Source organism: Temnothorax americanus, unplaced genomic scaffold, assembly GCF_048541705.1.
Source record: "Temnothorax americanus isolate GAGA-0224 unplaced genomic scaffold, ASM4854170v1 Scaffold95, whole genome shotgun sequence".
In the NCBI taxonomy this organism is placed as follows: Eukaryota; Metazoa; Arthropoda; class Insecta; order Hymenoptera; family Formicidae; genus Temnothorax; species Temnothorax americanus.
In genome coordinates, this window is record NW_027509818.1 from 28,062 (window position 1) to 40,254 (window position 12,193).

Consider the following 12,193-nt stretch of genomic DNA (forward strand, 5'->3'; position numbering starts at 1 on the left):
TTATTCAAACATATATTTATCAGTTTATTCAAGTTACATGACAAGTTACATATTTTTATTAGATTGATATCTTATATTGAAAGTAGAAACCAACTTAACCAACGAAACAAAATCGCTTAATGCTTGGTAATTTCAAAAAAGAAACAAGACTATAAATAAGTTGTAAGTAAAATAAACCCTCAAAATTGTAAAAAAAAATTTTAGACAAATCTTTATATTTTTTTAACATATAATACAAAACAATGCGCTTGATATATTTAGATGTTATTGTTGCTTTCTTTTTTCATCATAAGTCTAATTAGCTTTTAGAAGGACACGTTTCTCGAACATCTGATCCGAAAGACGGTTTGCTTTGTAATTGTTGCGTATGAAAAAAGCCTTTCTACTGAGGCGGAAGAAGGTAATGGAGTATTATATTTTAGAAATATTTTCTTTATTTCTGGATACCTTTCTAATAACTTCAAATCTGTGCTTTCCTCGACAAAAAAATGCAAAATTAAAAATTCAGCTTTTGATCTTGGTTCATTACATTGACTATCACTTTCAAAATCAGAATCAAAATTAAAAAAATCGTCCTGTTTAGATTTATTAGAAGTATTATTACTAGTATTTTCGTCTGGAATAATTTCCCTAGATATAATGATTTTAAATAAATTTTTAAGTTTTGAATGATATGTAGATTCAATACAAGAAAACCATTTGTTTTTAAAACGGGGATAAGATAAAGATGCTATGGCGGCATTCTCTGATGCTTGAGGAGTTGAAAGATTGAAAAAATCTTCAAAACGTCTTTCCACGCTTGCAAGATAGACTTCAGCGAGAGGTGTACAGTATACAAAAGTCTTTTTTGTTAACTTTTGCAGCTTTCTACGTACAACTAATAAAGTGGGTAGCAGAATGCCATAGTATGTATCATTTTCCCCTTGGAGAATATCTAGCGCTTCGGCTATTGGTTTAGTACACGATAAATATTCTTCGATGTAATCAAATTCGTGATCTTGAATGGGATTTTTGAGATTTAATTCTTTGTGAAGAGTGGCATTTTTTTCTTTGATATTCAATATTTTTTTTAAAGCATCACATATAAGCTGTTCCATCTAGTTTCTCCTGGCCTATTAAGAGCATATCCTAATATATTTTGTATTATTTCAGCCAGTTTTGGACGATTACCGGATTTCCATAACATATTGCACTTCTTCAAAACTTGCTGATGGATAATTGAAAGTTGTGTGTTCTGTTCTTTTAATATTTTGTTGGCATCAACAGTTGCACACAAGCTCAGAGTATGTGAGGAACATCTTAAGTGCGAAGGTAGAATTATTTTATAAGAATTTGGCACAATATGTTCTTCATCGCTGTCAGTATTAATTAATGGAGAATCTTGAGCTATTATCTCACAATCTAAACTGTCAGTGTCACTATTGTTTAAGCTATCTTCTTCACTAATACATTTACTGTGCACGCCAAATTTTTTAAAGGCTTTTACGAAGTTACTTCCGTTGTCTGTGATAGTCGCAACAATTTTAAAAGAATCTAATTCATACTCTGAATGTATTTCTTGGAGTAATTCAGTTATCTTATCATAACTATGCGTTCCTTTAAATCTTCGGCATGCCAATGCCTTCGATACTCTTTTTAAATTGATAGGATCAATCCAATGGGCTGTTTAACCCAAAAAACTCCGCTTGCGTCCCGACCAGATATCTACAGCTGTACAAACATATTTAATATTTTTCAATTCTTGTTTTATTATTGATGATTGTTCTTCGTAATAATTTGCTATCTGGCGCCCAAGTGTTCGTCGATTTATTATTTTTAAACCCAAACTTGCAATGTTTAAATTTACAAATATTTTTCTAAAGTACAGATTTTCTACAACTCTTAAAGGTATCATAGAATGTACAAAATATTTGATCATATCATTATCGAAATTATCTTGAGAATATGAACGTGTTGTTGATTTACGAGATGATTGTCCAGCTATCGTTGAAGATATTTTTTTACGTTTTATATGTGCATGATATTCTTCATATACATCATTTCCATGTTTCCTTTTTAAATGGGTAACAAAATTCGATGTACAGTTTTTGTATCCTTTAACTTCAACGTAATTTGGTAAACATCTTTTGCACACTCCAACTATTTTTGTGTCTGTTGACTTGCTGGAAACTTGTTCAAAATAATTGCCATCGAATATAGACATTTTCGAATCAGCCACATTGTTTGAGTTATTAATTTGGGAAGAATTTGACGATGAACTGCCGGTTAAATTAATATCTCCTGACATTGAAGATTCTTCACATTCAATACCTTCCATTTTAATAATAATTATTTGTCGAGTGATGCACCCAAAGACGATTCGCAATACGGTACTGTAGCCTTTAAGACAAAGTTACCATTGCAGAACTGGTTTATCCGTAATGACACATTACAGTAACACCTTTTAAATCTAAATTCCTGGAAAAATCACGACTAATAAAATGTTTCGTATAGCTGCATTTTAAATCTATGATTTATGCCCGGGTTCTTCACCGTTGGAAAACTTTATTCTTAGGTTAAATTCACTCTTCATCTCTTTCTAAGAGTTTGGTTAGAAAGAGATGAAGAGTGAGTTTATCCTAAGGATAAAGTTATCCGACGGTGAAGAAACCGGGCATTAGATACTTGATAAAAACCCAAACTAAGGGTCAAAACGTCGTAATACCGACATGTATAATTGAGCATTACAATAAATTGTCAACTCGTTCGAAATTAATTGCCTTTCTGTTAATTATTAGTAGTGAAGAAAATACTTACTTGTTAATTATTTATCACCATAGGAATTACAATTATATCAAAAAGATTTGTTTCAACAAATCTGAGATACACTACGACAATAAAAAAATAAATAATCAAGAGATTGTCCGTCTTCTGTAAACGCAAAGAGCGAACTGATCGTGAGCTAAATGTGATAGAAAGGTGACAAGAAAGAGCAAAACAACAACATATTTCCGCGCGGCGCAAGTAATGTCGACGCTTTCGTAGCAGGCAACTATCATAACAATAATAAAAGGAAGGTAACGAAAGATACCAAATATACAATAATGTAACTATACGCACATATTAAAATTAAGATTTAAGTGTTTTCGTATATATTTTGTTTAAATTTTGTTCCGCATACTAAAATGTAATCATGATTACTTCTAATTCTAATTTCCATGTAATTACAATTATAAGTAATTACAATTACATTACAATTACAATGTAATTACAGTGAAATTACAATTATGAGTAATTACAATTACAAGTAATTACAATTACAGTGTAATTATAATTACACTGTAACTGCATTATTTTAATTAAATTAATAATCAAATACATTAAAATCGATTAACGCCCCACTCTGATAATAGGGAGGGTTGGAACAAGATGGAGGAGACGTTAGATCGGTGGATAAAAAAAGTAGATAAAGAACTTGTGATTATAGAAGATTTTAACATCAGAACAGGAGAATTAGGTGGCGGGGAGGAAGAGGAGGGAGAGTTGGAGAGAAAAAGTAAAGATACATTAATAGGTAATGGAGGCAGGAATTTAGTAGAATGGGTTCAAAATAAGGGATGGTACTTGCTGAATAGTACAACAAAAGGTGATTGGGAAGGTGAATATACATTTATAGGTGCTAGGGCCCGAGTAGCTCCGTAATAGATTATATGATTGTTTGCAAAGAAATGCATGATCGAATTAGGGAATTTAAAATAGATGAGAGGGTGGACTCAGATCACATGGCTTTAGTCGCGATGTTAGATGTAAGAGATAGGGCGTTAGGTAAGAATAAAAATGTACAGAGAGAAGAAGAGGAAGATAGAAATGAAAAGGCAAGATGGAAAATATGCTGGGATAGGGAGGCTATTGAAAGTTATAAAGAGAAAACTGAAGAGGTTATCTGGGAAGAGAATTATCAGGAATTGTCAATTGAAGAGAAGTGGAACAAACTTAAGAAGATAATTCAAGAGTCTATGATAAGGAAGGAAATAATAATTAGAAAGAGGAAGATTGGGTCTAAGGACTGGTGGGACAGAAACTGCACTAGGAAGAAAAGAGAAGTGAAGAGAATGTACATGAAATGGAGAAAAGGAAAGGTAGGAAGAGGAAGGTATTTGGAGGAAAGAAGTAATATGAAAGCGATGTTTGAACAGAAGAGAAAGGAGAAGAGAATCAAAGAAGAAGAGAAATTGAAGATTCTAAGGCAAGAATCAGAGGTCTGAAAATTCATTAATAGGAAAAGAAAGAAAAAGGTGTGGAAGGAAAATAAAATCGGGGGTGCAGAATGGATGAAGTATTTTAAGGAGCTTCTCGGAGGTACAGAAGATATGGCGGAAGACAAGGTAGGAAATAATAGCATGGAAATTGAAGAAAAAGGGCCTATTCTAATAGGCTCACAGTTAGAGGAAAAAGAAATAACTAAAGCGGTGAGAAGATTGAAGAAAAACAAGGCTGTAGGTGTGGATGGAATACCGCTTGAAGCTTGGCTGTATGGAGGCAGGGCAGTTAGGAAAGGTCTAATAAAGGTTCTAAATCAGGTCTGGAAGGAAGGAATCTTACCAAAGGACTGGAGGACCTCGATCATAGTCCTGCTACATAAAAGAGGGAATGAAAACATAGTAAGGAATTATAGAGGTATTTCTCTTTTATGCTCGGCTTACAAAATATATGCTGAAATTATCAGAGGAAGGTTAGAGGAATCTGTTGAGCAGAAAGGCTTGCTACCAGAAAGCCAAGCCGGTTTTAAACGAGGTAGATCAACTATAGACAATATTTTTGTGCTGGATCATCTAACTCAGAAGGAAGAAAGGAAGGGTAGGAAAGGTAAAGTTTATGCACTCTTTGTGGACCTAAAGGCAGCTTTTGACAATGTTGAGAGAAGACAACTCTGGAAGATTCTTAGGGAAATGGGAATAGAAGAAGAGCTTATAAGAAAGTTAGAAAGGATTTACGAGATCACAAAGGTAGCGATTAGAACAAAGGAAGGTGTAACGAAGGAATTTTTCATAACAAAAGGAGTTAGGCAGGGCTGTGTTCTGAGCCCGCTTCTATTTAACCTGTATATTGCGGAGATTAGGAAAGCATTAGAAGTAAGAAACATAGGCGGCGTGCAATTAAGAGATGTAAAAGTGTGGTCGTTAAAGTATGCAGACGATATGGTATTTTTAGCTAAAAATAGGGATGCGATGCTAGATATGATGGATACAATTAGGAGATTTTTTAGGAAAAAACATGACTTTATGTACGGATAAAACTAAGATGGTTGTGTTCAATAAGAGAGGTAGGGAAAAGGTAGAAAAATGGAAATGGGAGAATAAAGAAATTGAAGAAGTCAAGACGTTTAAATATCTAGAGTTTGTATTTAGTAGGAATGGTAAATATACAGAGCATATTAAAGAGTTGTGTAGGAAAGGCAGGATAGCGGCTAACAGGACGTGGGGGCTAGGCGAAAGAATTTGTAGGAATGATTTTATTAGAAGAGGGATGCTATTTAGATATTTAGTTAGGAGCGTGATTTCATATGGAGTGGAATTATGGGGTTGGGAAGAAAAGAAAAATTTAAAAAAGATATTGTTGGATTACGCTAGATGGGTTTTCAAATTAAAGTTTTGCACGCCGAGATATATAATGTCTAGAGAATTAAGGTTGAGCAAATTAAGGATAGGATGGGGAATTAGGGCTATGAAATTTGAGGATAAGGTCAGGGAAACAAATGAGGAAAGGTGGATTAAAAAGTGTTGGCTGGAGAAAGAAAGTAATGATTAGAACGATAGGTATGGTAAGGAAAGAGAGAAATATTTTAATAGGAACGGTTGGAGTGTTGTGGCGGTGAAAGCCTTGAGAAGGGAGGGGAGAAATTTAGGTAAGGAAATGAGGAAGAGGGATGAGGATGTACAGAGGCAGTTAGAGGAAAACAGAATTTTAGATGCAAGGTATAACAAAAAATATAAGGAACTAAGTATGGATTTGGAAGGCCTAAGTTATTTAAAGTTGGACAATTTAGACAGGCAGGATCTCGGGAATAGTATCAGAGCGTTGTTAAATTTAAGATGCGGGAACTTAGAATCGGGTAACAGGTATTGGCTAGATGAAGAGAAACAAATGTGTATTTTTTGTAATGAAGGCCAGGATAATATGAACCACTATGTTAAAGATTGCGTTAAGACAAAGGAATGGTTTACAGTATTAGGAAAGGATAGTAAGGAAAGGTTGGAAAAACTTTGGAATGATAAATTGGACACCACCAAAGCGGAGGTACTGCTAAAAGTTGTTAGGGAAAGGGATGCGAAAGAAAAAAAAGATAGATATAGGAAGTCAATAGGTTGTGAAAGAGGCTGTGAGATAAGTAGTTAGTGCAACAAGATTCAATAAGAATCGAGGCCCGTGCGTGATTTGTTAAAATCTTTTAATTTTGTAAAGTTGTAAATTTTAATAGGTTATGTAGGAGCATGAGGAGGAGTGTGTGTGTGAATGAATAGGGAAATGATTGTAAACCAAGTCCACTTTCTGGCTGTTATGCTAAAATTAATAAACTATATATATATATATATATATATATATATATATATATATATATATTACCACATGCCTTGGTAGTCGAATTGGTACGACGCCCTTCACGGAATGAGGGAGGTTCCAGGTTCGAATCCTGGCTGAGGTAATATTTTTCGCAATAATTTCTTGCGCGCAGTGCAGAGTGTGCAGACAGTGCGTTCAGCGCGGTTTCTTATAAGAATAATTTGAGACACAGAGAAGCATCTCAGGAGGTAATCCCTGATTATGTGCAACCTCTTGGACAGAGATATTCGTGTCATATTTTATTAGAAAGTAATTTAAGTGATGCCAAGCGTATAAAACTCTCTTCGGATGAATCCAAGAAGCTATCACGCAGTTTGACTGAGCTTCCTGTAAAGTATTCTAGTATTCTAAGAAATTCATTTCTCATAATAATGCAATGTCATCTTGTGTATTAAAGTTCTACATTTTATCTTTGCAGGATGAAATACTACTAATAATATTAAAATACTTGGATTTGATGACGTTAGAGGCCGCTTGAATCATGTAAATAGACGCTTCAATAATTTGATACGGGACCCTCTATACTTTATACACATTTGAACATGCGATATTGTACTTCGCGGAGTGCACAAAATATTTAATTACTTTACATCTAGATGTAAATATTTACAACAGTTAGATCTTACATCAAGCATCTTTTCTGTTTCGACTTTTGGAAAATTTCTTGACAATTGCGGCATGAATTTAACACATTTAAGATTAAGGAACTGCAAATCTGTTAACAAACAGGTGTCCTACTTAAAATTTCAGAAATCTGCAAAAATTTGAAAGGTATGTATGTATATATTGTGACGTGACAAATGTCACGTCCCTCATCCCAGATGGGAGCTCGGCCGAGGGAGGCGTCAGGGATGGTGCCTCCGCCCGAGGCGGGCGGAGAGCGAACATTTAGGTTAGGATTAAGATCGGTAAATGTTTACAATTAAGGCCCCACCTCCGATGACCTTGACCTTGACATATGTTGTCAAGGTCACTCTCCTGAGTGACGTTTAGAAGGTTTTAGTCGGGGGTCGCTTCTTATTAAAAAGTTATAAACAAAAAAAGTTTGACTCTCACGCGAGACGAGTTGTTACATAGGTTTGTGGCGCGCTTTACAAGCTCGTTTATTGTATACAAAATATCTGCTTAAAGCAGGGCATACACATACGTGCTTTATAGAAGTTATGATTTTCGTTAAAGTAGGGCATATGTACACACGTGTGTGCCCTGCTTTATAGAAGTTGTGATTTTGTTGTGTGATTTCGAGCTTGTAAAGCGCGCCACGAACCTATGTAACAACTCGTCTTGCGTGAAAAGTGAATGCGTGAACTATTTCAACATATATATTAGTCATTTATGCCTTTCAATACTCAAAATAGCTGCTATATTTTTCAAACTTTTTTTGTTTATAACTTTTTAATAAGAAGCGACCTCCGACTAAAACTTTCTGAAGGTCACTCAGAAGGGTGACCTTGACAACATATGTCAAGGTCAAGGTCATCGGAGGTGGGGCCCTAATTGTAAACATTTACCTTAAGATCTCTTGCGAGCGTTACAGGTCGAGGGAGTGCGGAGCAGATGGCCAGAGTCACGACGTTGTAACAGCCTATGCCGCATCGAGGGACTTACAGCTGGACAGCAGGAAGCTTCCAAGGGCGGACGGTCGACGGGCGGGTCACGCTGGAGCCCACAGCCGGAAAATCAGCTGGCCTGTCAAGGCGTCACCAGCGGCACGAGAGCACTGCAGTCCGAATACGGAGGACCCGAAGAGGGGGACGCCCCGACGAAGGTTCCCGTCAAGGAACGGGGCCACCACCGGTGTACCGCCCTCGGTCGACGAGCCATGGCCCGGTCAGCCTGGCCGCCGAGAAACCGGACGATGAGTCGCGGCCTGGACAGCCGGTCTCACGTAGGCGGGCTTTAAACTTACCGCCGGCGGATGGGAGCAGTGACAAGGGGCGCCCTAGTAGGGCGCGACGGTCGCCTAGGAGGGTCGGTAGCGTGCCAGGGCGCAGCACCTGACGGGGCTAAGCATGGTGTAAAGAAAGTAAGGTGTGCTATTACGCAGGTTTTTGAACAGCTAATCAAATTTTGTTCCAGCGGCCGTCATTTTGTAGTGGCAAATTAAATTGACGGTAAATCTGAAGAATAGTGGCCAAATTAAATTGACATATCACACTCATTTTTATACAATTTGCATAAAATTAATAAATGGATAAAATAAAGGAAGAAAATAAAATGTACGTTTAATATGCATATATTATATAAAATTGTAATAAAAAAATTAAACATTTACATAAAGAAAATAATAATAAATTTACAAAAAATTTTTTTAAGATGAACAAGTAACGAACGGAACATTTTATTACGAACGTATATATATTATATATACATATACAATATGTATGGTCAAGTATAATAAAATAAATGAAACAATGAAAAACCAATAAACACAGTTATTTACTAATAATATAAAACGTAAATAAATATTAATATTTTTTGTTTTTTGAAATCTAAAACATCTGAGATTTTCAGATCCCTTTTTTCCCGTATAACTTCGGCAACTTTTTACTGCACATGAAGGCATGTTAATATACTTTTTACTCGCGTAATTGCCGGGTACTGCAGCACAGACGTCTAAAATTAAGGTTAAGTGTCTTTCAACGTAAATATACGAATTTAAAAATGGAGGCGGTTGGTACAATGCGCAGAACGATACGAAAACGCGTCCTCGGTACTCGGTATGAGTAGAGTCCCTTTATAAGGGTGCATCCCGATTGAGAAGAAATAGCGGAACGGAACAGTAACGGAAAAGAGATATGGTGGGGGGTTAACCAATCAGAGTAGTTCCGTTTCAATTCCGTTCCGTTATTTAGTGAGTGGGTTCCCCATGGCACGGTGCTGTTACGGAACGGAAAAGAAACGGAAAAATTTCTAACCTATTCTGTCGAAAGTTCGCAAATAAGTGCAGTGGATCGATTGCTTTGCAACATTTTTATTTTTGCAAATAAAGAGCAATATGTCGTCATCGGTAGGTATTACATGTGAAAATAAAATATATTATGTCAAGATATATAATAAAAATGAATTAAAATTATGTGTACACATAATAAAAATTGGCTGAATTAAAATTATGTCTGACATAAAAATAATTCCGCATTTTTATTATATGTCAAGACATAATAAAAATGAATTAAAATTATGTGTACACATAATTTTAATTCAGCCAATTTTTATTATGTCTAGACATAATAAAAATTGTATGAATTAAAATTATGTGTACACATAATAAAAATTGTATGAATTAAAATTATGTGTACACATAATAAAAATGCGGAATTATAATAAAAATTGGCTGAATTAAAATTATGTGTAGACATAATAAAAATTGTATGAATTAAAATTATGTGTACACATAATAAAAATGCGGATTTATTTTTATGTCAGACATAATTTTAATTCATCCAATTTTTATTATGTCTAGACATAATTTTAATTCATCCAATTTTTATTATGTCTAGACATAATTTTAATTCATCCAATTTTTATTATGTCTAGACATAATTTTAATTCAAAATTTAAAAGAAATATGTGTTTAAACATCATTTTCATTCGGTGCATTAAAATTATGTCATAACATAATTTTAATTCTCAATTTTAATTATGTCTAGACATAATAAAAATTAGATGAATTAAAATTATGTCTAGACATAATAAAAATGAATTAAAATTATGTGTACACATAATTTTAATTCATCTAATTTTTATTATGTCTAGACATAATATAATAAAAATGAATTAAAATTATGTGTACACATAATTTTAATTCATCCAATTTTTATTATGTCTAGACATAATAAAAATGAATTAAAATTATGTCTTGACATAATAAAAATGAATTAAAATTATATGTCTTGACATAATAAAAATGAATTAAAATTATGTGTACACATAATTTTAATTCAGCCAATTTTTATTATGTCTAGACATAATAAAAATGGGTTGAATTAAAATTATGTGTACACATAATTTTAATTCATTTTTATTATGTCTAGACATAATTTTAATTCGTCAATTTTTATTATGTCTAGACATAATTTTAATTCATTATTAAGAATCGCAATTTTTCTGAAGACAATTATTTTTTGAAACTTTTATATTGAGTATAATTTTATTTATGCTATTAAAAAGTAAAACGGCATGCCATAGTTTTCCCTAAAAATACAATAGAAATGTAGGAAATAACAATTCCGATCGGAATCCATTTCGAAAAGTTCCATAATACGCACCTTGAGAGAGGCTCCTAAGGCTCGTTATTTTACCGCTCGTGATTGGTTCCGCCATGGTGTTGCACGTCCAATGAAAATAAGGGTGCCATTACATGGAGCGCGGAAACGCGGAAACGCGGAAACGCGGAAACGCGGAAGCGCGGAAGACAAAATTTACTAGATTTCCGTCGATCCGTTCCGTCTGTTTTGAATGCCTTAATATTACATGGAGCATATTTTGAGCGGAAAAGCGGAACGGAGAATTATAAAATATTAATTTTTAACGGTATTTATTGATTAAAATGCTTGTATTTAATAGATAAGCTGAAAAGATAAGCATATTAATAAAAATTGCAATGAATTAAGTGAACACAATTTTAAGAAATAAATACAAATGTCTATTTGTCACTATACTGTTCCGCTTTTCCGCACAAATTGTGCTCCATGTAATATAAGGAGAAACAAACTCGCGGAACGAACGCGTCAAAATCCGTTGTCAACGCGGATACAGTATACTCCATCAAATTTCAGAGCTGTTTAATCACATTGAAAAAAAAGCTTTTACACATACTCTTCGATTACTTTATTATTTAATAAAAGTGGCAGTATAATATTATAGATCCAAACATCATGTTGATGGTTATTATGAAGTATATCTTATATGCAAGCCAGGGTACATACATAGGCTGCGTTAAGTACTGGCAGTGAATATCGAAACGCAGCCATACATATGTAATAATAGCGGATTCCGCTTTTCCGTTCAAACGTGCGGGACTCAACTCGCGGAAACGCGGAATCTAGTTACTATTCTGTTCCGCGCTTCCGCGTTTCCGCGTTTCCGCGCTCCATGTAATGGCACCCTAAAGCCCGTATCAGACTATCGACTGCGAAGGCCGACCCGACTGCCGATCGCGACTGCCGACTCTAATCGGTCAATCACATTGCCCAATCTGTCACCAAGTCGCCGATGCTGACTGATCGTATTTAAGCGAATTTTAGTGAGAATATGGCATCAATATTACCGAAAAAAAGTATTCCTTTCAATGCATGCAAAATTTGAAAAAACGAAAAAAACTTGTTTTTCTATGTTTCGTGTTTATAATAGAAGAAATCCGATATAAAAAGCAAAGGTTATGGGTAAAGCCATGGATAGCACAGAGGCAAGAACAAGGAATACATCGCAATTTTTTTACTGAGTTAAGTCTTGAAGATCCAAACAAATTTTGCAGGTATTTTAAAATTAAAAAATTAAACATTTTAGGTATTATAACTTATAAGAGTAGACGTGATATAAAGTTTTTGTTTTTATTTTGAACAGATGTTTGAGAATGGACACTGCCACCTTT

General features: G+C 34.4%; 2 protein-coding genes across 2 annotated transcripts; one reads left to right on the forward strand and one right to left on the reverse strand.

Annotated features, from left to right (window-relative positions):
- Nucleotides 1–305: 305 nt before the first annotated feature.
- Nucleotides 306–1,186, reverse strand: LOC143908451 (uncharacterized). The gene is made up of 2 exons (XM_077426118.1): nucleotides 1,171–1,186; nucleotides 306–997 (listed from the first exon to the last, which is right to left on the reverse strand). The coding sequence occupies exons 1-2, from the start codon at nucleotides 1,184–1,186 to the stop codon at nucleotides 306–308; spliced, it is 708 nt and encodes a 235-aa protein (XP_077282244.1).
- Nucleotides 1,187–6,616: 5,430 nt separating this feature from the next.
- On the forward strand, nucleotides 6,617–9,731 carry LOC143908433 (uncharacterized). Its single transcript, XM_077426094.1, has 3 exons — nucleotides 6,617–7,083; nucleotides 7,351–7,492; nucleotides 8,138–9,731. The coding sequence occupies exons 2-3, from the start codon at nucleotides 7,401–7,403 to the stop codon at nucleotides 8,460–8,462; spliced, it is 417 nt and encodes a 138-aa protein (XP_077282220.1). The 5' UTR covers nucleotides 6,617–7,083; nucleotides 7,351–7,400; the 3' UTR covers nucleotides 8,463–9,731.
- The last annotated feature ends 2,462 nt before the right edge of the window (nucleotides 9,732–12,193 follow it).

Bases quoted from the DNA above. Each gene is read 5' to 3' on its own strand.
- LOC143908433 (XM_077426094.1), top strand. From the start codon at position 7,401: ATGTCACGTCCCTCATCCCAGATGGGAGCTCGGCCGAGGGAGGCGTCA. The intron at 7,493-8,137 runs GTTAGGATTAAG...CGAGCGTTACAG, and splicing joins GGCGGAGAGCGAACATTTAG to GTCGAGGGAGTGCGGAGCAG.